Source organism: Polypterus senegalus, chromosome 14 (genome assembly GCF_016835505.1).
Source record: "Polypterus senegalus isolate Bchr_013 chromosome 14, ASM1683550v1, whole genome shotgun sequence".
In the NCBI taxonomy this organism is placed as follows: Eukaryota; Metazoa; Chordata; class Cladistia; order Polypteriformes; family Polypteridae; genus Polypterus; species Polypterus senegalus.
In genome coordinates, this window is record NC_053167.1 from 19,855,992 (window position 1) to 19,880,564 (window position 24,573).

General features: G+C 37.8%; 1 protein-coding gene across 4 annotated transcripts in view; it reads left to right on the forward strand.

Annotated features, from left to right (window-relative positions):
• The window catches only part of kcng1 (potassium voltage-gated channel, subfamily G, member 1), a 124,700-nt gene that overhangs the window by 65,769 nt on the left and 34,358 nt on the right, over positions 1–24,573 (forward strand). For 2 of the 4 annotated variants that reach the window (XM_039735686.1, XM_039735685.1), the window contains one exon: positions 18,015–18,827. In XM_039735686.1, coding sequence (XP_039591620.1) covers positions 18,072–18,827 — 756 coding nt within the window. In that variant the 5' untranslated portion in view covers positions 18,015–18,071. Of the gene's footprint in view, positions 1–13,175; positions 13,520–16,307; positions 16,327–18,014; positions 18,828–24,573 lie in introns of those variants that run through there. The other 2 variants (XM_039735687.1, XM_039735688.1) reach the window with 2 other exon arrangements.

Here is a 24,573-nt window from a genome sequence, read left to right on the forward strand (position 1 = left end):
ACTACGTGATTAAAGTGGAAATGTTGAGATTGAAGTTGACATTTCCTGCTTTTTCCCCACTGTGTGCCTTTTTTTCTCTGTACCCTAATAAGCTTTTATATGACACTCAGACAGTGGGCTACAACTCGGCTTTTCACGGCAACTTTGATATGTGTCTTCTTTTTTATTTCCGGCACTGTGCGATTTTGTGAACATGAGCTTTCAAGTTTCTCCAACACGCTATGTCACTCGATCAACTTCCTTTTGTTGATTATACCACGGTTTATTTGAACAAATAGTATGTTTTTCCTTTGCCTCCACTTGGTATTCGCTGAAATCTTATATTTTACCCCGTGCTTTTCCCATTGTCTTTTCACAGAAGGCTGAGCTTAAGGGCGATTTATATTGATTTGCTTATTCAAAGAGGCGTAATTCTGGGAGGAGTTGGGGCATTACATAAAGCACGTGCACGAGCGTTACTTTTCATGCATCTGGATTTTTCTGTGCGTAAGCACATTTCAGCTTTTGTGCTTACACCATGTTATAGTGCGAGTTCTACGCACGGCGTTATACATGAGGCCCTTGGTTGTATAAATTAGGTCTACACAAGGATTTCATAGAAAGTAACACTAAATTAAAAAGCCATTGTGAGTGATTGTTTTGTTTTGTAATGTCACACACAATATAAAATAATGTATAATATATAATAAGTAATATTTGCCTTCTACTAGTGTCAGCTTTATAACTGTTGATGCACTTTACTTAAAGCACCATAAGGTAATGAAAGTTAGAAGTTAAATTTGGTAGTAATAATTAGAGCAAAATGTACACAGATAATTTAGCACAGAGTATCCTATCTATAACTAAATAAATTCATTTTTTGTAATGCATAGTTATTGTCCAGAATTAGACTACTTATATTTTTCTCAATATAGTATTATACAATTATTTTATATTATATAATATAATTATATAATTTCAGGGTCCTCTGAATCAGAGTGTGACTTAAAAGTTTCTTTATTAATCAATTTTCCTACTCATAGTTGGAGTAAATACTTATAAAATCAATTTCTTTCTTTTTTCAGCCTAGATTAATCTTTTTATAATATGTGTTTTAGACCCTGTGACATTTCAACTAATGAGAGTTAATGAATGGTCATACTTTTAGTAGCATCTAAATATTTGTTATGACAAACTGTGCTGTTTCTAGTAGTATTTCATCCTTTTTGACTAGCTGGTTTTACATGGTCTCTTAGGGTTGAGCCAAAGACTTCAATCACCATTGCCATTACTGTGAATCCATTCTTTTACTGTTCTTCCAGTTCGACCTTGAGGGCTTGGTATTAGGTAATCCATTCCCGGACGGGTTTATCCATTCCCGGAAATTCGTGCACAGTGCACGGGCATCTCACATGTGAACGGTTTTAGAACGACCGACACTTATTTTTAAAAAAACTACTGCAATATGTTGACACCAATAAAAGACTAACCTTATCTACAAGCAGTTCATGCTGTCATATAAATACATGTATCTAGTTCAGGGGTGCCCACACTTTTTCGGCTTGCGAGCTACTTTTAAAATGGCCAGGTTGAAATGATCTACCTACATTAAAATATATATATAGAGAGAGCATAGTTTTAATGTGAAATAATGCAAAGAGTACGTGAGACATGTTTCATCCTTTACGTTGCGCCACAGCGTGTGGTTTGTTTATTTGATGGCATGTAGATCTGGGTAATTACATTTATGGCATTCGTAGTCTAAATCACAATCTGATTGTATGGGTGGTTACCTACAAGGTAACACTTGTGCCATGGTGCCCTCTTCAGTTGCGAGAAGCAGATCATAGAATGTTGCAAAGTTATACTGTCAAATAATGCAAAGTGTATGTGACACGTGTTTCACCCTAATTCTGGGCTCATCAGGGGTACACACTCACTGCACCCCTTCTCGGGAATCGAACCTCGGACATCAGCGTCAGAGGCGAAGCCATGGTGTGTGGTTTGTTTATTTGACAGCATGTAGATCGGTGTAATTACATTCATGGCATTCGTAGTCTGAATCACAATCTTATTGTATGGGTGCATGTGGGATGACCAGTGTGTTAGAAGGAAATAGATCTTAGACTGGTCGCCCTGTATGTCAATCAAGTGGCAAATGCCATTGGGAGGATATATGATAGACTAATGTTTAACTTTAACTTTTTTTTTAATACAACGCGATCTACCTGATCAGATACTGATACACTTGTTCTAAACAACGCCCGCGCTTGCCGTTGCTCTGAAACACCGCCATTTCAGCTTTTACTGATGCATCCAGTTTCTTGTCATCATTCTATGATGGCAAGTTTCTTGGCACAGATAATGCGGATGCAACAGACTGATGTATTGCAATTTCAAGTTGCTGTTCAAAGCTGTTGTCTGACAGACGTCAATGAAGTCTGCCTTGTCCCAGCATTAGTGAGCTGCCGAGTGCAGACTCCTCCCAGTCCACTATACTCAGTCTTAGTCAGTGCCAGGAAACTGACGACTGCTGCTGGTTGACTGAATTAATCTGCAAAACACTACACCGTGGGCCAAAAAACCATGCCACTTAATTATTTTCAACTATAACTCTGTTATTTCTTGATCGATTTTTACACACTATATATGCAAGCTTGGCCATTCCTAGTTTACAGCAGTTTCACTCTTGGGAATGAAAATTGTCCGGGAATCCCGGGCTTCCAATTACCTGGATTCCCTACTTGGTATTTCATGATCCTCTCTATTTCCATCTGCTCAACTGTGCTGTCCTCTGGTATTCCCATATCCATCACTATCTATACCTGCTTCTTTTAAACCACAGTGATGTCTGGTTTGTTGTTTGCTAGACATCCATCTCTTTGGTCCTTGAAGTATTAGAAAATCTTGACATTACCATGTCTGAAATTCTTTTTCACCTTGTGATCCAGCCACATAGATGTTGTACTTCTTGCATAGATTTTAGTGTGGTATGAATGCCACTATGTTGTGTGTCTCGCCAAGTGATCGTGCAGTCTTCCTTGTCTGTGCATAGTCTGCACTTGATTCATGTAAGCCAGTGTTTCTCAGCCTTTAAGTATTTGCGACCCGAGTTTTCATAACAGTTTTAATCGTGTCCCCCCCTAACATTTTTTTGAAATGTAGATGCATATTTCACTATACCTGCTTAACTTTTATCAACATTTATCTAACTCTATATTTATTGTTCTTATATCAGAATGTAGTTTATGTTAATTTGTTTTGGTTTCAACAGATTGTTTTTTCATATTTATGATTCTTGTTTAATTTTTTTCACATCTTCGTGCCCCCCTTTTTATTACTTCGTGCCCCCCTAGGGGGTTCCACATCAACCTGTCGTCCCAATCTGCCTCTGTCCTGTCTATCATTGTTTCTCTGTACTGTATATCTGATCAATGACCCCACCCAGACGTTTATCACTTTAATTGTGCTGCCACCACTGAGAGTTCAGAACCTGCTGGACTCTCCTCATATATTCACCACTTTTCTTTTTGTGTAGTATGCCTAGGTGCTCATAGTTCTCTTCCACGCTTAGTGCCTTAATGCTCTGTTTTTTGGGCAGGTCAGTTTCTTTTTTTTTTTTTTTTTTTACCTTTCTTTATAGGTGTCATTGTTGAACATTTTAACAGTGTTCAGGAAAGTCTGCAACTCATTTTCTATCTTACCACAGTACTTTAGGGTAAATACAGTAGGTGTGAAAACTTTTTAGATGTTTTTGAAGTTTTGTGTCAAGGTTTTGTCATTCTTAGACTTTCTTAGACCTCCTCCACTCTCATCTGTTAAATGCTTTTTTGCTTGATAACCCTTTCTAATCCTTCACATAGTCCATCCACGTATTCTTTGGTCATTCTTTTCTGCTCCATTCTGACACTGCATATCTATGATTCTTCTCTCCACATTGTTTACCTCTATTCTCTTGAAATGTCCATACTACTTTAACCTGTATTTTCTTTAATACTTCTCCAACTTTATCTCTCCAACTGAGTCCCACATTCCTAGCTTTATCAGGCTTTGTTATTCCACACATCCATCTGAACATCCTTATTTTTGAAGCATCTAGTTTCCTTTCCTAAATCTTTTTAACAGGTTTAAGATCCATACAGCAGTGCTGGTCTGGCCGCTGTTTTATAAATGTTACCCTCCATTCTAGAACTGATTCTTTGGTCAGATAAAATTCCCAATACTTGTTTCAATTTTTCCAGCCTGTTTAGAAATAAACTAAATAATGCAGATATACCTATAGCTCTCCATCCTTTGTTATGGTTGATCTGAGATATTTGAAATTGTCCACCCTTTTAAGTTTTTCTCCCTGGAGGTTAACTCTTGCATCTTGTTCTTGACCCTTAAATCTTAAATATTCTGTGTTTTTCTTCACATATATGCTGGGGAACTAATATCTATTAATAGCATTTCTTTCTATATTTTACCATAATAAGTCCCAAGGAAAAAAGTGCTTCTGTTGTGCCTTTTCTTGACATATATCCAATATACCCTATTCTGGTTTCTCTCTTTAGTCTTTTATCCATTATTGTTTTCCATATTTCAATTGCATGTAACATCAGTATATTACTCCTGCTAGCTCTACTAGCCATGCTGCCTTTTTCAGATGGGTTGAAATCTAAATAATCAATGCAGACTTTTAGTGTATTCAGTGATATCATTTGTAGTGCACCATTTATTCGAATGTATTTTGTAACACATGTAATAATAATTTTCATTGTATTTTTCATTCCAACAGTTTTCACATCGTAAACACTCCATACCGTTTTCTAAGTCTGCTTAAACCTGAGCAAAGTTGCAGAGATATCGTAGCAAACATACATGTAGGACATAAGGCAGGAACAATTGCTTGGACAGGGCACTAGTTCTTCACAGAGGAACACAAAAAAACACACACCACACACCCAGTAAGGACAATTTAATATCATCAGTCCACCTAACCTGCATATCTTTGAATTGTGGAAAAAAACAGAGCACCCAGAGATACCTCATGCAGTCACTGGGAGAAATTGCAAAGAAGATCTAGGATGCAAACCTTGGTCTCCTTAATGTGAGGCAGCATTGTGCCATCACTAACATTTGCTGTAATAAAATGCATTGTATTTTTCATTGCAACAGATGACATATCACGAACATATGATACCACTGCAAGAAACAAAGCCGTGGACAGACACATACACAGATGTTTGTCCTTTTATTAAGATGGATAATTTCCACAGTCCTGGATGTCTCACTTCTACTTACTGTATATATAGGCACAGTATACACTATATCTCCATTGACCTGGCATTTTCTCTTCACAATACATCTTTGATTTCAGCTCTCAAAACAAATCTATTCCTTCCCCACCCAGACTTTTTCATGTTTCTGCCCGTATCCCATCTAGTCCAGTTGCCTTTCCATTTTTATTCTTTCTAATACCTTCTTTCCTACTTATCCCTGTTGTTACACCCTTATTTGGTACTCTGTCAATCATATGTTACAGTTGGATTTTCCTCATTTAACAGATTCTCAAAGTATGCTTCCATCTTTCCCTAATTGCACCCGTGATATTTATCTAAACTCCCCATTCGGTTTTTATTTTTTTTGATTTGGGCAGGATCTTTTTTGCTTTATCTTGAGCCTTTGCTGTTCTGAATATTTATTTTTCCAATTCTGAGGTTTCCAGTTCCCTATATACCTCATCTAGTACCTGAGGTTTTGCTCTTGCCACTGCTGTCTTTGCCTTTTTTTATTTTTTTCATTTATATCCCTCACTGTCTTTTGCCATCCTTGCTCTTTCTCACCTTCTTTCCCAACACTTCATCTCCTAGTTTATACAAAATCCTGTTGTCTTCCCATCATTTATTTATAAATTCATTTGTCCTTATCTTGCATGCTCTGCCAATCCGCCGTCAACACCCCAGAGCCATTCATCCATGCTATCTATGCCCACCCAGACCCTGAGCACACTGTCTTTAGATAGACAGATAGATAGATAATTTATTAATCCCAAGGGGAAATTTAATTTTAATTAAAACTACCATAAACTCCTATCCCATCTTACCACAAAATCAGAAAAGGGGTACAGTTATTTTCCATTATGTTTAATGAAAAGTATAACCGTTTTTTTTATATTCAGCGAATGCTTAACCATTTTAATATAAAATAACAGCAAATCAGAGATCTTCGATTCAACTGTGAAAGAGAACAGGAGCAAAAGAAAAATTATGGTTTTACGGCATCAGACAAGTGTTTAAAAGCTGTTGTTAGTACACCCATTAACCAAAAAGCAGAGCAATGTATATATATATATATATATATATATATATATATATATATATATATATATATATATATATATATACTACTAAAAAATACCAAGCTTCAGCGAGAAGTAGTGTGTTAAACAAGTAATGAAAAATTAAAGGAAACATTTTGAAAATAACGTAACATGATTGTCAATGTAATTGTTTTGTCACTGTTATGAGTGTTGCGTGTTGCTGTCATATATATATATATATATACACATACATACATACACACACATTATATATACAGTATATATATCTATATATACACATACATACTGTACATACATACACATACACAAATTATATATATATATATATATATCTATCTATCTATCTATCTATCTATCTATCTGTATATCTATATATCATATATATATATATATATATATACACACATACACACACAGACATTATATCTATCTATCTATCTATACTAATAAAAGGCAAAGCCCTCACTCACTCACTCACTCACTCACTCATCACTAATTCTCCAACTTCCCGTGTGGGTGGAAGGCTGAAATTTGGCAGGTTCATTCCTTACAGCTTCCTTACAAAAGTTGGGCAGGTTTTATATCGAAATTCTACGCGTAATGGTCATAACTGGAAGCAGTTTTTCTCCATTTACTGTAATGGAGATGAGCTTGAACGCCGTGGGGCGGAGTTTCGTGTGACATCATCACGCCTCACGTAATCACGCAGTACATAGAAAACCAGGAAGACCTCCAAAAGCGCTGAAGAAAACATGCATTATATAATTGAGAAGGCAGCTAAACAATAAGAAGCAAGCGAAAGTGACATATACAACCATATTCATGAGTTCTGCTACTGAAACAAAGCACGATGTAAACCTACACTTTAAATTAAGTTCATAGACAGGCTGCGCTGGCGCTTGTAATTTAGTGCCTGCCCATATAAGGCCGTCCGTCAGCGGCAATCCAATAGCAAACTCCCACTAAATATTCACGGGTTAAGGACTGTGCTTATGCAGAGGAAGATGAGATGGTCAGGGTGGTGTTTGGTACAAACTCAGCTAAACTGCGAGAGAAAGTTTTAAGTGCCAGGACTAAGGTAACATTAAATACAGCCATGGACATAGCACGAGATGGCACCAGCACAGCTGGGAACCTTCGATGCATGTACACCGAGCGCTCACGGAACTGACGCAGTGCACAGATAAAAGCAACAGTTCCAAAGCGCTGAACAAAACCAATTACACAATTGAAAAGGCAGCAAAAATATGAAGCGTCTGATACATACAGGGATATTCATAAATCCAGCTACTGCGGAAACAAAGCACATGGTGGAAAAAGTTAATGTCCCGCTAAAGGAAGACAGTGTAAAAAACCCGTGCATGCAGTGTGTCAGGTCTCAGATAAAGAAGAAGACGAGCTGTTTATTGATGCAGTAAGAAACGAATCGATGAATGAAACCTGTCATCTTTACAACGATTGACAAACACGGAATGTAACTTGAACACAACACATCCTACAAATACGAACCTGATTGAAAGAAATAATGATAATCAAATCCTTGATGACAGCAACACTCAGTAACACTCACAAAACAAATACTGTATATTGACAGTCATGTTACGCTATTTTTAAAATGTTCCCTTTTCTTTTCTAGCTTTTTAACACACTACTTCTCGCTGCGATACGGGGTATATATATATGTATATATATATATATCCCGATCTACATACTCGAATAATGGATACTTTATTCGCCATCAATGATTGTTTTGGTAAAGCCATACTCAGTGTATTCATTAGATGAACGGTAAAAAGTAAGAGCGAGGGAGGATGACTTATTGAGGCATGCAGGCTGTAGTGCGCCAACTCTATCTGAATTGCGCGATCACATTTAAAAAATATATATTTTCAAGTTCTATTTAGTCCATATGTGTCAAACTCAAGGGCATGGGCCACATCCGCCCAGCGAGATCATTTTATATACTGTATTATTGTTATTAATGGCCCGGTATATGAAGCGCTGGTAACACAATAAACTACAGATCCCATAATGCAGCGCTTCAGCTGCCTTGCCGAACACTTACCGCGTTAATCAAGTCTAGCTTATGATGCTGCAAGTTATTGCGAAGCTAGCTCACACGATGCTGAAGAGAAAAGTTGATTCTGAAAATAGAGCCTTTAAAAACCGATGGGAGGCTGAGTATATGTTTACTGAACCCGTGTGTCTCATTTGTGGAGCTAATGTGGCTGTAATTACAGAATTTAATCTAAGACGGCACTATGACACAAAACATCAGGGTAACCTGAAAGACCTGAATGCAATGCAGAAGATACAGAAAGCAGAAGAATTAAATAAGAATCTGACACTTCAGCGGACGTTTTACCGTGCACAATCACAAAGTGATTTCAAGTGAAGCTGCTTTTATGGGAGACACAAATGCACCAGTGCAACTTGCCCCACTTTCCCTGTTGCCAAGTAATGTTAAACCAAGTCGTCACTACGGTGTTCCCAAATACGCACTTTGCTGATAAACTGAGCGCACTGAGTTTGCACGGCGCTTTGGTGACTTTGAAGAACAAAAAGTCCGTCTACATGCGGCTCGAACCTTGTGCATGTTTGGTAGCACATATCTGTGTGAGAAGCTCTTCTCAGTGATAAAGACTAACAAAACAGCACACAGGAGTCGCCTCACTGATGAGCACCTGCAATCCATCCTGAGAATCTCCACAACACAGAACCTCACACCAAACAGAAACGAACTTGTTGCCAAAAAGATGCCAGGCGTCCAGCTCTAAAATGACATATGAGCAAAGACAACTGAATGATTTGATTTGTTATTGCTGAAAGGAACACATTTTATTTATATTTCCAGGTTTTGTTATGCAGCATGTTCATATTTGAATTTGTATAATTTTGACAGGATATATTTTTATGGAGAGCAAAATCTTTTGGGATATTTAAAATCTAAGTTTATTTTTTATATAAAATTACATAAGAGTAAAGAAATTTGAATGTTTGTTCTTTTAACGTTTACTGTATTTCTAACTTGTATAATTTAGACAGGATAAATTTTTATGGAGAGCAAAATATTATAAGTTGTTTAAGGTTTGAGTTGATTTATTCAGAATAATATTCCTGTCTGTTTTACCATTCCTACCAAAGATATTTCTGTCGACTAAATAAAAATTCCTTCTATTTAAAATTTAAATAGAACTTGAACAAATACGATAGTTCATAATATCCACGCAGACTTGCACGTAAGAGCGGGAGTTATCCGTTTTAACAAGCAGCGTATTGCACTGATACGAAATAGCTGTGTGTGTATATATGTGTGTATGTGTGTATGTATATGTATATATGTAGATATATATCTATACTAATAAAAGGCAAAGCCCTCACTCACTCACTCACTCACTCACTCACTGACTCACTCACTCACTGACTCATCACTAATTCTCCAACTTCCCGTGTGGGTGGAAGGCTGAAATTTGGCAGGTTCATTCCTTACAGCTTCCTTACAAAAGTTGGGCAGGTTTTATATCGAAATTCTACGCGTAATGGTCATAACTGGAAGCAGTTTTTCTCCATTTACTGTAATGGAGATGAGCTTCAACGCCGGGGGGAGTTTCGTGTGACATCATCACGCCTCCCACGTAATCACGCAGTACATAGAAAACCAGGAAGACCTCAAAAAAGCGCTCAAGAAAACATGCATTATATAATTGAGAAGGCAGCTAAACAATAAGAAGCGAGCGAGTGACATATACAACCATATTCATGAGTTCTGCTACTTCGGAAACAAAGCACGATGTAAACCTACACTTTAAATTAAGTTCATAGACAGGCTGCGCTGGCGCTTGTAATTTAGTGCCTGCCCATATAAGGCCGTCCGTCAGCGGCAATCCAATAGCAAACTGCCACGGGTAAATATTCACGGGTGAAGGACTGTGCTTATGGAGAGGAAGATGAGATGGTCAGGGTGGTGTATGACACAAACTCAGCGAAACTGCGAGAGAAAGTTTTAAGTGCCAGGACTAAGGTAACATTAAATAAAGCTATGGACATAGCACGAGATGGCATCAGCACAGCTGGGAACCTTCGATGCAAGTACACCGAGTGGCTCACGTGAACTGACGCAGTGCACAGATAAAAGCAACAGTTCCAAAGAGCGCTGAACAAAACCAATTACACAATTGAAAAGGCAGCAAAAATATGAAGCGTCTGATAAGCATATTCATAAATGCAGCTACTGTGGAAACAAAGCACACGGTGGAAAAAGTCAATGTCCCGCTAAAGGAAGACAGTGTAAAAACCCGTGCATGCAGTGTGTCAGGTCTCAGATAAAGAAGAAGACGAGCTGTTTATTGATGCAGTAAGAAACGAATCGATGAATAAAACCTGTCATCTTTACAACGATTGACAAACACGGAATGTAACTTGAACACAACACATCCTACAAATACGAACCTGATTGAAAGAAATAATGATAATCAAATCCTTGATGACAGCAACACTCAGTAACACTCACAAAACAAATACTGTATATTGACAGTCATGTTACGCTATTTTTAAAATGTTCCCTTTTCTTTTTCTACCTTTTTAACACACTACTTCTCCGCTGCGATACGTGGGTATATATATATGTATATATATATATATATAACCTGATCTACATACTCGAATAATGGATACTTTATTCGCCATCAATGATTGTTTTGGTAAAGCCATACTCAGTGTATTCATTAGATGAACGGTAAAAAAGTAAGAGCGAGGGGAGGATGACTCATTGAGGCATGCAGGCTGTAGTGCGCCAACTCTATCTGAATTGCGCGATCACATTTGAAAAATATATCTTTTCAAGTTCTATTTAGTCCATATGTGTCAAACTCAAGGGTCAAGGGCCACATCCGCCCGGCGTAATTATATCCGCCCGAGATCATTTTATATCCTGTATTATTGTTATTAAAGCCCGGTATATGAAGCGCTGGTAACACAATAAACTACAGATCCCATAATGCAGCGCTTCAGCTGCCTTGCCAACACTTGCAGCATCATAAGGTAGACTTGATTAACGCGGTAAGTTATTGCGAAGCTAGAGTTATTGCGCACTGAGTTTGCACGGCGCTTTGGTGACTTTGAAGAACAAAAAAAGTCCGTCTACATGCGGCTCAAACCTTGCTCATGTTTGGTAGCACATATCTGTGTGAGAAGCTCTTCTCAGTGATAAAGACTAACAAAACAGCACACAGGAGTCGCCTCACTGATGAGCACCTGCAATCCATCCTGAGAATCTCCACAACACAGAACCTCACACCAAACAGAAACGAACTTGTGGCCAAAAAAAGATGCCAGGCGTCCAGCTCTAAAATGACATATGAGCAAAGACAACTGAATGATTTGATTTGTTATTGCACGTAAGAGCGGAGTCAACCGTTTTAACAAACAGCGTATTGCACTGATAATGAAATAGCTGTGTGTGTATATATGTAGATATGTATGTATATGTATATATATGTTTATATATGTGTATATGTATAGATATGTATATATATATATATGTTTATGTGTGTGTGTGTAAATATATATATATATATATATATATATATATATATATATATATATGACAACAACACTCATCACTCACAACAGTGACAAAACAATTACATTGACAATCAAGTTATGTTATTTTCAAAATGTTTCCTTTTCTTTTCATTGCTTCTTTAACACACTACTTCTCCGCTGCGAAGCGCGGGTATTTTGCTATGTATGTATATGTGTGTGTGTGTATATATATGTGTATATGTATAGATATGTGTATATATATATGTTTGTGTGTGTGTGTAAATATATATGACAGCAATACTCATCACTCACAACAGTGACAAAACAATTACATTGACAATCATGTTACGTTATTTTCAAAATGTTTCCTTTTCTTTTTCATTGCTTCTTTAACACACTACTTCTCCGCTGCGAAGCGCGGGTATTTTGCTAGTGAAAAATAAAAGGAAACATTTTAAAAATAATGTAACATGATTGTCAATGTAATTGTTTTGTCACTGTTATGAGTGTTGCTGTAATATAAGCATATATATATATATATATATATTGTCACGTATGCGCGAATAGGAGACCGCAGACGGACCTTAACACGCTCGGAAGACGTTCGCCGGCAGGGAGTGGCGGGGTACTAACCTTTCTCCTTTGCTTTCTTGCAGAAAAAAAGACGTTCCGCCACCATAAGCCTCGTTTTCCCTCAGCATGTTACTTCCGCCCTTCCTCCGCCATTGTTCCTGACGTCTTCATCCCATCTTCCCTCACGGTTCCTTCCCAGCATTCCTCCACTTCCGGCTCCTCCTATATAAAATGGCCGCTGACGCCATCTTCGGCGTTGTGCATATGAACTGTTTATGTTTATGTATTTTGACCCTGATTTTTGTTTTGTACTGTGGAGAATTTTACAGTATACGGGGCCGGAAACCCCAAACCTTTATGCTGTCTATTGATTCGTCTTTTACAGTGGCGTAGTCGGCAGGATACAGATCTGAGAGAGATGACTGAAGGACAGGACCTCAACACAGTGCTGCAGGGGATGAATGCCCAGATCCTGTCCCTGCAGCAAGCGCAAGCCGCTACCACCCAGGAGTTGGAGGCAACGAAGACCAGGCTGGCAGAAGCACAAAGAGTAAGGCCCGATCCACCTCGGCCAACGCCTCTGCCTCTAGTGCCGATGACAGAGGCTGACGACGTCAAGTCATACCTGGGCATATTTGAAAGGACGGCCACCAGAAACAAGTGACAGCGGTCCGAGAGGGCGTCCATCCTGGCGCCCTACCTGAAGGGACCCGCACAGTGGGCTTATTACGATCTCCCCGAGGAGGAGGCCGCGAGTTGCGACCTCCTAAAACAGGAGATCCTGGAACGCTACGGCATCACGCCGGGCCAGCAGGCGAGTGAATGGTGGAGCTGGCAATTTGACCCAGAAAAGCCGACCCGAGCCCAGGCCTTTCACTTCTGGGGTAAAATGGGGCACTGGCTACGGCCCAAGGGTCCCCAAGCCCGGAAGGTCATGGAGCAGGTGGCCTGTGAGGGCCTCGTAAATGCCATGCCTAGCTCCCTCGCCCAGCAGGTCCGGCGCCACCCTTATAAGGACATGCCAGGACTCCAGGACACGGACAGCTAACGAATGCGTCGGACTCCCTAGATGGTCCGGGGATTCTGCCACCCACTACGGAGGTAGGTGCAGGTAAAACGTCCGACGTTTCGGGTTTGTTTATATCCTGTTTTGCAGACGCCCGCAGACAGAATCTCAGTGGCGTCTCGGATGCCTGCCTCATGTTCCGGCAAAATGGCTGCGGCTCCCAGAAGGCAAGCCAGGATGAGACACGACTAGTGACGGCCCCTTACGAGGATAACAGACTGGTCACCAACAGTGGATGCCGGGAAGGTGGAGGTCACTCTGAGTCCTCCGACGAGGTTGTTCGGTCCCCAACGAGACTGAGTCTCTTGGAAGGGGAGAAGAAGGCGAGCGAAGCAGCGGCGAGAACTCCAAAAGCCCACGAGGTGCGGGAGATGACTGGATGGCCCTCCGTCACAGTAGGAGGGGAGGGAGGCAGTCGGCCGGCAACGGCCAACCAGCCCTCGAAGGACTTCAAGACCCGAGAGCGAGAGATTATTGTGTTTATTGTAGTGATTTATGAGTAGTGTGGAGGGTGCTTGGTGCACTGTGGAAAAGGAAAAAAAAAATATTGGACTTTTACCTGGTGTCTGGAGTTGTCCCTGAGGTTTCAAGGGAGAACTAGCGCCTACTGCCACTATATATATATATATATATATATATATATATATATATACACACACACACACACATATATATATATATATATATATATATATATATATATATATATATATATATATATATATATATATATATATATATATTTGGGGTTCCCCATTTGGGGTTCGAGCAGCTGTTGCTACGTGTGCCAGAATCCATCGAGGAAGAAAAATGAAAAACATTGTCTGTACAAAATCTTAATTTATCTATCCATTCCTAAGTAATTAAATGGCCAGGCTATTTCGTATCAGTGCAATGCGCTGCTTCCTAAAACAGATGACTTCCGCTCTTACGTGCACTTAGTGCTGCGTGGGTATTATGAACTATCGTATCTGTTTAAGTTCTATTTAAATTTTAAATATAAGTAATTTTTATTTAGTCGACAGAAATATCTTTAGTAGGAATGTAAGTTAAATTTAGTCATCATTGCATAAAGTTTTCTTCACCATAGAAATTTAAAGACTAAATTCAACTTACATTCCTACCAAAGATATTTCTGTCGACTAAATAGAACCTACTTATATCCAAATAGAACTTTGCTATATATAGCAAAATACCCGCGCTTCGCAGCAGAGAAGTAGTGTGTTAAAGAAGTTATGAAAAAGAAAAGGGAACATTTTAAAAATAACATAACATGATTGTGAATGTAATTATTTTGTGACTGTTATGAGTGTTGCTGTTATCATGGATTTGATCATCATTATTTCTTTCAATCAGGTTCGTATTTGGAGGATGTATTGTGTTCAAGTTACATTACGTGTTTGTCAACCGTTGTAAAGATAACAGGTTTCATTTATCGATTCCTTTCTTACTGCATCAACAAACAGCTTGTCTTCCTCTTTATTTGAGACATCACACACTGCATGCACGGGTTTTGGTTTTTTTTTTTTACACTGTGTTCCTTTAGCTGGACATTGACTTCTTTCACCGTGTGCTTTGTTTCCGCAGTAGCTGCACTTATGAATATGCTTGTATGTGTCACACGCTTCATATTGTTTTGCTGCCTTCTCAATTGTGTAACACTTTTTTGTTCTGCGCTCTTTGGAGCTCTTTCCATGGCTTTATTTAATGTTAGCTAAGACCCCGGCACTTAAAAGTTTCTCTCGCAGTGTCGCTGAGTTGTGCCAAACGCCACCCTGACCATCTCATCTTTCTTTCCATGAGCACAGTCCTTCGTGGCAGAGTGTTTCTATTGGATTGCCGCTGACGGACGGCCTTATATGGGCAGGCACTCAATCACTTGCGAGACGTGATGATGAGAGACGCAGGTTGTAACTCCGCCTCCCACGGCGACCGAGCTGCCCGCTATGGTCGTATACAATATACGAAAGTAGGTTCCAGTTATGACCATAATGCGTAGAATTTCGAAATTAAACCTGCTTAACTTTTGTAAGTAAGTTGTAAGGAATGAGCCTGCCAAATTTCAGCCTTCTACCTACATGGGAAGTTCGAGAATTAGTGACGTTGGAAAGTTCAATATGGCGGCCAACAGTAGGTGTCATACCACCGAAATAAGTACGTACATTGGTTTTGGTTAGCGCAGGGAAGCCACCTACCAAATTTCGTGAAGATGCGGTCAGCCTTCTACCTACACAGGAAGTTGGAGAATTAGTGACGTTGGAAAGTTGAATATGGCGGCCAACAGTGGCATCATACCATCGAAATAAGTATGTACATCGGTTTCGGTTAGCGCAGAGAAGCTGCCTACCAAATTTCGTGAAGATGGGGCAATAAATAAGAAAGTTCAACATGGCGGACATTGTTGACCGTTATCGACCGTTATGACCGTTACGTGCAGAATTTCGAAATGACACCTGCTTAACTTTTGCTAAGGAATAACTCTGCCAAATTTCAGCCTTCTACCTACACGGGAAGTTGGAGAATTAGTGATGAGTGAGTGAGTGAGTCAGTGAGGGCTTTGCCTTTTATTAGTATAGATTATTAATATATGAAAAATGTTTCTGTTTTAACAGTGTGTTTGCAGTACATAGATTATTGTAGAAACGGAACACACATGAAATGCATGTCTTCCAAATAACAATCTATTTCCCTATACAACTCTAGGTACCTGACTCCCAGATAATCGAGGCTTGAGCTGGGAGAACTTTATGCCCGTTTTGCAGCAGTAGGGGGATGAAATAGTAGGCTGCTTGATGCTTGTCTTGATCGGCACATTTACAAGACAAAAGACGCTGATTGAGAGGTGTGAAGGGATTTAATGTGGGCTGTGTTTACGAGTTTTTTCATAGGTTTTGGTAATTCTAGTGTTAATAATAGTTTCAGTTTTGATTTTAGTTTTTGTTAACTATAATAACCTTGGATAATTTTACACAGTTATTCTGTCTTCCACTGAAATGCAAAGTGTGTGACTTTTATTTTCTCTGAGATGTCCTCTTTTAGTTCTTTAGATTCAGGAGAAAGCATTTAAATAAACAGAACTAACCTCTGTCCAGAACTTCCTTTAGTAGAACATTGGTGCTCAGAATTATATTTGTCATGTTATTGTATTGTATTGAAGCTGAATTATTGTGGTGTGATATTAATGCAAGTTGGTTTATTGCTTATATTTGAGAGAAATGTTGTTCTGCACAATTGAAATTGTCTATTGGAGTGTAATAAAAATATGAATATTATACTGTATTATGTGACATCCAACAGGTATACATTTGGTTATGCTGGATAGTTAAAAATATTCCTTGAATTTAATTGTGGTTAATTCTATAGTTTACATAAGTGCTTGAGTTGGTAATTTAAAGATCAAATTGGGCACCAAATTGAGAAAAGGAAATCACAGCTTTCTTAACTGAATTTGTGTTAAAGATACATTTTGAAATGAATAATTATTTAACATTATGTCAGCATAGTAATTATTTTCATGCTTCTGTAACATGTCTGACTTGTTCACTGTGACCGGGTTAGGATGCAGTGGCTAGAATAAATGGCACACTGCAAACATTTTGCAGGTAGTTCACCCTTAAAAAGTGTCTATCCGCACTATTCTGACCAGGGAGTTAGTGAATTTTCTTGTACTGATATATGTCAGCTCTGTTTTCTATGAGCAGAATTACATGCAAGATCCATATAAAGAATCTGTTTGTGAATAATGACTAGGTAGGGTTAGTCTTTAACCTATAAATACATTCTGCTTTTGTTAAGAACATTTTGGGAAGCAATAAATAATCTTAAAATTAAGTTAACTAAGTAATTAGCATTACAATGATACTGGGAAACTTAATTCTTATTTGTTCTTTTGATCTCTTACCTGTTCGACCTTTTTTATCAAAAAAATAAACATATTTCAACAACCTAACTACTTAAGGACTGTTTGCTAAATTGATAGGCTATGTTAGTTTAAAACTGAATTACAAACATTAAAAATAAAATTGGTTTAATCTGAATAGCAGTTCTGTCAAATAGAAGATTTTTCTGTTTGCTTGACCACATGATTTTGAAGTCAGAAACTGTTTAACATGCATTTTTCACATTTCACAAACAATTATGTTAGTAGGCCCTATGTTAAAATAGTGATCCATGACCAATGAACGGAGAAAGCAACAAATGCACAGTGTTTCAGGAGAATGTTGACTTAAATAAAATACAATAAATCTCGTCTTGCTTGAAATTTGCCACTTATGTGGTTCTAGGTTTTCAAAATAATGTAAACATTGAACAGTTTTATTTTGTCAACATTTTTTAGGGCATAAAATATGTTTTGGGTGGTTTGTTTTTAAGCTAGTTTAATTATCTCCTGTAGCTGTTTCCTACAGGGTATCAGAGTGACCCATCTTTAAAAGTTGAAAAGTGGCCTGTGGAAAAAGTTTTTAATTAGAGAAAAAAAGACTTTAAAATTTCCAACTGTAATAAAATGTGCTACTTGTTTTTTCTTAACAGAGAGTAGAATATTGCATCTGGGAGCAAAGTCCAGTGATATGACAATTTCAGACCAAGATGACACTTCTGACAGGTGAAGGATCTGATTATGATTACAGATCCCTAAGTTGCACCTCAGACAATTCCATTAATCAAATCCCCTTTCATGAGAGTGAAACTGTCAAAGGTGTATTTTACCAAAGAGCCCACCTCATTCCATCTAGCAAAGACCTCTATGGTAGTGCACATCCTGGAGATCGGAAACATCATGCTATAATCAATGTCGGAGGGATTAGATACCTGCTTCCTTGGACCACATTAGACGACTTCCCTCTCTCTCGACTGGGACAGCTAAAATTCTGCACCAACTTTGATGAGATCATGAGCCTCTGTGATGACTATGATGTGACTTGCAATGAATTCTTCTTTGATCGCAACCCTGGAGCTTTTAGGACCATTATGACCTTTCTAAGAGTTGGAAAGCTAAGAATGTTAAGGGAAATGTGTGCACTGTCTTTCCAAGAGGAGCTGTTGTACTGGGGTATTGAAGAAAGCAACATTGAGAGGTGCTGCAAAAAGAAATACTTACAGAAGATTGAAGAGTTTGATGAAATTAACCATAAGGAGGAATTACTAGAGGGTGACAAGCCATACGAGACACCTGCAGAGACAAGATTTGGAATTTGCATGGGAAAGCTTCGTGACATGGTAGAAAGACCACAGTCCGGTCTTCCTGGAAAAATATTTGCCTGCCTATCTGTGCTGTTTGTTACTATCACTGCAGTGAATCTTTCAATAAGCACAATGCCTGGTCTGAGGGAAGAAGAAGAAAGCGTAAGTGTCTTGTATCAAAATATTAAATCTTGCATCTTTATACAGTATATTTGTTCTTTGTAGGTTTGTTTAATTGAAATCCCCAGTATTGCACAGATGCTAAAATAGCATTGGTTGATGCAGTAAGTATTTGTGTAAGACAAAAAATTCCCAAAAAATTTTTTTTTTAATTTAAAAAATAAAAATTTAAAACCTTTAAGTAAAATTTCAAAGAAAAAAATCACAAAAAATGAAGAGAAGATTTCTTAACTTATAAATAATAATAAATGGCTTCATCTCTATTACATTACAGTTTTAGGCATTGTAGACAGATGTTTTATTATACAGAAAAACAGTATATTGTGTCTTGTCATTCATGAATAAAACTTAAGTGTACTTCATTGTTACAGCAAGGTGATAGGCTCAGCCTGGAGATTAGCTATTTTTGGCTTTCAGACAATACCAGTTTGCACTTATCTATCGTAATTTATTCTAAAGTCAAGGTCACGTTAAAATTGCAAGGGTTGTACCCAAGCTTCTTATTGATGTTAAAGGCTTCTGCCACCAGCTGGGATCCTTGGTTTGTATCTGAGCTTCCAGTTTCACAAAATGCACACTCATTACTTCATGCATAAGACACTCCATCTCTGTTGTGCTGAATTATGACTTTGTTTTGCTATCTTCTGTATTACTTAGGCCCAATAAGCCGTAATATATCATTTGTCCTGTATTTCCACTAACTATTTCTGTCTATATTGCCCTAATTACCCTGGTTCCTTAAAACACTGTTAGCACTATCCCACAAACTTCATTTCCGTTATACCACGTTCTACAAACTTTAAAGGTTTGTACTATACCCCATATCTAATTTAGCACATTTAAATCTTAAAAAACTAAACAAATGGTATATTTTTGCTTGTATCAAGAGACTTCTAGTTTAAACTTTATCTTCACCTTATATCAATACTTTTAGACATTTTATCCTGAGTGTCTCTATTCCCAAAACACTTGACTGTCCCTCAGGTTTACTACCATTCTTCATAATTTACAAATTTCTCTTTATGTTAAACTTTATTATTCATTCTATTATTAAAATCAATAACCACGAAAGCTTAAATTGGACTGACTCTTTTAACTGGTAATGCTACAAGTGCTAATAATGTGTTAAAATTGGGTTAACAGTCCAAATTACATACAAATATTAATCCTTAAAACTTTTGTTTTCACCAAGTATCAATAGACTTTTTAGAAATATCCAAAAATATTTACTCTTACACATTGTATGTACTCTAATTGCTGACCATGGTTTTGCTAGTCACATTTTCTAAACTTGTTCAGTTTTATATTATGCCAATTTCTATACAGGTTAAACAATTTAAATTAATAATAATTGTGCAGTTTTTCCATTAATAAAACAATAGTTGTAAATATTCAATAAATACATATTACTTATGAAAGGAGTTAATTTGCTTTGCCTTGCTTGCAGATAATTAGTCTTTCCTCCAATACCATCCATAACTCCATGGTTCAAATTATCCTTAAAAGATGTTGCTGCAGAAAAATACAGATTAGGTTGTGGTTCCAACTCTTAGAGAAAGAACAATTCAAGTACTTGGTCAGCAACTGTCATAAAATTGCAAATGAGTGGCTGAATTGTAAGACAAATCAGGGACAGTGAAAGAGGGTTCTGGCAAAGAACATTGAACCCTGCATAATAAAAGTGTGAATCGGGTCTTGGGGTCCAATACGCAAAGCAAAGGATATCAGTATCTGGAACTCTTGATCTAATGAATGAGGCTTTGGTCTGGATGCCATGCAGGTTGCCTTGTATGATTCTGGACCCACAATGATCTTTTGATGTTAACGGTCACCAGCACAGTTGAATTGTTAGCAACAGAAACCCGTGATCCCTTGAGTAGTAATATGTCAGGGCCCTTCTGTCAAAATGTCAATCAACGATGATTGATGACTTGATTCCTCTGATTGGTGGATTTAAATGATGCGACCTGCCCCTTGTCGGTTGATTGGTGAATTACAACCTGTCCCACCCACCCCCCTCCACCTGATTGGTTCAGGCTTTGTGTCAAGAGCAGTTTCATGGGTGCTGGTCCCACCTTAATCCCACCCCCTCCACCTGATTGGTTTAGGCTTTGTGTCAAGAGCAGTTTGATGGGTGTTGTTTCCGCCTTAATCCCACCCCCTCCACCTGATTGGTTCAGGCTTTGTGTCAAGAGCATTTTGATGGGTGTGGGTAATAGTAATATGCGAGGGCTCTTCTGTCAAATTGTCAATCAAAGATAATTGATGACTTGATGACTACATTTACAAACATTAAGTCACAAAGGAAATTAAAAAACATATAAAAACCAGATTAACAAGGGATCACCCCAAGCTCACAGCACACTGCAACTGAACCAACGTGTTCTCTGGTATATTATCAGCTAAACTGTCATCTATTTAGCCAGTTCCATGGGGTTGCAAAGAGTTGGGGAAAACATTACTTAACATCTGCTAGTATTATGCTAATTAACATTAGCTTGCTATTATTATGACCTTGTCTGGCACTAAAAGTTGGGTTTGTGTTCCTCCTGATTCAGGAAGAACATTAAATATTGGAGTTAGGAGTATTAACTAGACTGGTAGTCTTGATTGTAATGGCATTTGTGCCAAAATGAAAAAAATAAATAAAGGTAATTATGAATTAAATAATCACATGAAAAGTGGAGTTATAAAGGAGTTATTACAATTTGAAAAATGTCAATGTTGTATAAAAAAAGATTGACTGAGTGATAGGTGACAAAGCCAGCATGAAAAGAAACCTTTTGAAATAAATAATAAGCTTTTTTGGAGACATGCAATCTGGAATAGTCTGAATAGGAAATATGTTTTAAAGAGTTCATTTTTAAATAAAACTTGCAAAAGTCAAATTAAAAATATTAAAACTGAATTAAACACAGAAGTAACATTTAATGATATCAATTAGTGTTAAGTATTATCAAGCACTGGGTTCTGTTTCTAAGATTTATTTATTTAATTTAGTTATAAACAAAATTATTGGATGCATTTTGCTTTGAAATTATCAATTGTTTGATACAGCTTTAAGAATCAGAATGTAAGACAAACCTATAAATTTAAATTTATAATTATATATATATAATTATAATTATAATTATAATTTAAAGCTCGTGGTGAAAGGGCTTTCTCCGTCTGTGCACCCAGGCTCTGGAACTCCCTGCCCTTAGTGGTTAGGCAAGCCGCTTCAGTCGCCACATTTAAATCTCGCCTAAAAACGCACTTCTTCACATTGGCTTTTAATTCTTAACCTGTTTCATTTTCCACTTGTCTTTTGCTATTTTCTCTATTTTATTTGGTCCCTTGACCTGTTTTTAGTATCTCTGTTTTAATTCTCTCTTAATGTTTATTTTTAATATTTTGCTTTTAGTCCTGCTTGTTGTAACTGTACAGCGCTTTGGTCAGTTGTAATGCTGTGTTTTTAAGCGCTCAACAAATAAATATGGTATGGTATGGTATACACTTAATAACAAATTACACTTAAAACCACCTCTTTCAACCTTCACAAACATATGCAGTTTTTAATATCTGGAAAAAATTTGGAATTAACTTGCATACAGATCTTTATATAGACAACATCTTTGCATCCTATGAACAATTACATTCCAAATTTAACATTCCAGCTACACATTTCTTTCACTATCTTCAAATCAGGAACTTTGTTAAACAGAACCTTCCAGATTTTCCTCATCTTGCACCCTCATCCATGCTGGAAAAAATATTGCTCTCAAGGACTTAGACTCCATCTCTACAATATATAAAATCATTTTACAATCCCTCCCTTTCAAAGATCCAAGAGGACACTGGGAAAAAGATCTCTCAATTAATAAATCAGAAAAGGAGTGGAAAGCAGCAATGCAGAGAATTCACTTGAGCTCCATATGCGCAAAGCATACAATTATACAACTCAAAATTATATATCGAGCACATCTGTCTTGTCTAAAACTCTCCAAAATTTTTCCAGGGCATGATCCAACCTGCAAATGCTGCAACCAAGTCCCAGCCTCACTGTCACATGTTCTGGGCCTACACCAAATTAACATTATTCTGGACAAAAATTTTTAATTACCTTTCAGACAGCCTTGGACTTACAATCCCTCCTAACCCATTAACAGCTGTGTTTGGGGTTCTTCCAGAGGGGTTTAAAGTGGAGAAAGACAAACAAATTGTGATTGCATTCACTACACTGTTGGTACGCAGACTTATTCTGATAAACTGGAAGAACCCAAACTCTCCTCTTTTAAGTCAGTGGGAAACCGATGTGTTATACTATTTGAAATTGGAAAAAATCAAATACTCAGTTAGAGGATCCATACAGACTTTTTTCAAAACATGGCAGGATCTAATCAGTAATATTTTAAAATAAGTTCATAAAGCACGGAGAATTTATTAATTTAGGTATGTTTACAAGCCTTAAATTTAATGCTGTTCAGCTTGCTCTCTCTCTCAGGGGTGGGGATCGATCTGTTCATAACTCAATTTTTATTTTTGTAAAAACTTGATTGCTTTGTATGGATTGTAATAAAATTAATTTAAAAAAAAGTGTCTAGCATACCAGAAACAACAATTTCATACTGTACTCACTATTTAATTTGACATCTTTGGTCTGCAGGAAGAGAGGAGGAGAATGAAACAGAAGGTGGTTATTGTTTAGAAGGAGCCTCCTTATGCAAATCTTTTCTTTGTAAAATTGTCGAGATGGTGGATTTCGACATTCTGTACATATTAGCGAAATCAGTCACGAACTCAACTCTCATATTTCTGCACAATTTACTTCTTCGTTTCGATTGTGATTGCTGTTTCTCAAGTTAATAATGACAGTAGTCAAGCACTCAGTTCAAAGCTGGCCGTGTTGTGAACTGCTGTAATAATACACTCCAAAGCCAGCCAGTGCTGACTCAGCCTGATGACATCATCATGTGCCGCAACAGCCCGCTAGCTAACATCCCTTAACAATCACTTTCTTTACCTTTATTACCTTCTCTTCCTTCCTTAGCAATTATGCATCTTGCTTGCCATGGTCTTAGTGAATTATATATATAGATAAATCACTGCACTGACCGAAATTACATCCACAAACACATGTATCTGGGCTCCGACTGACGCTTACAAACGCTCTCGGCTGTTTGTTTACAATCGCACAAGCGGATACACGAGACCGCATTTGGGTCGTAACACAAGATGTTGGTCGTAAATCAAAACAAAAATTTTGGTTGTAAATCAAGTTGTTCGCATGTCAGGCCAGTCGTATGTCAAGGGTAGACTGCAGGTTGATTTTCAATGTATAAACTCCACAAAGACAGTAATCAGATCAGGAAATGACCCTGCTCTTAGTGCTAGCTAGTTTGGGGTGGATGTGTGTGAGTGGGTCCTACCATGGAGTGCTAACATTTCCAGAGCTGGTTCCTGAGTGGCACCCTATGCTGCTGTGATAGGCTTTGGATCCCTACAACCCTGAATTAAAGTGAGGGACTGTAAAAATGTTTTCCTGTGTCAGTGATTCATATTCAAATAAATTATAATTGCAGCCGTTAATACATTTTTGTGGAGTTTTTACATTGAAAAGATAGATTTTTTTTATACAAATTATCCATCCATCCATTTTCTAACCCGCTGAATCCGAATACAGGGTCACGGGGGTCTGCTGGAGCCAATCCCAGCCAACACAGGGCACAAGGCAGGAACCAATCCTGGG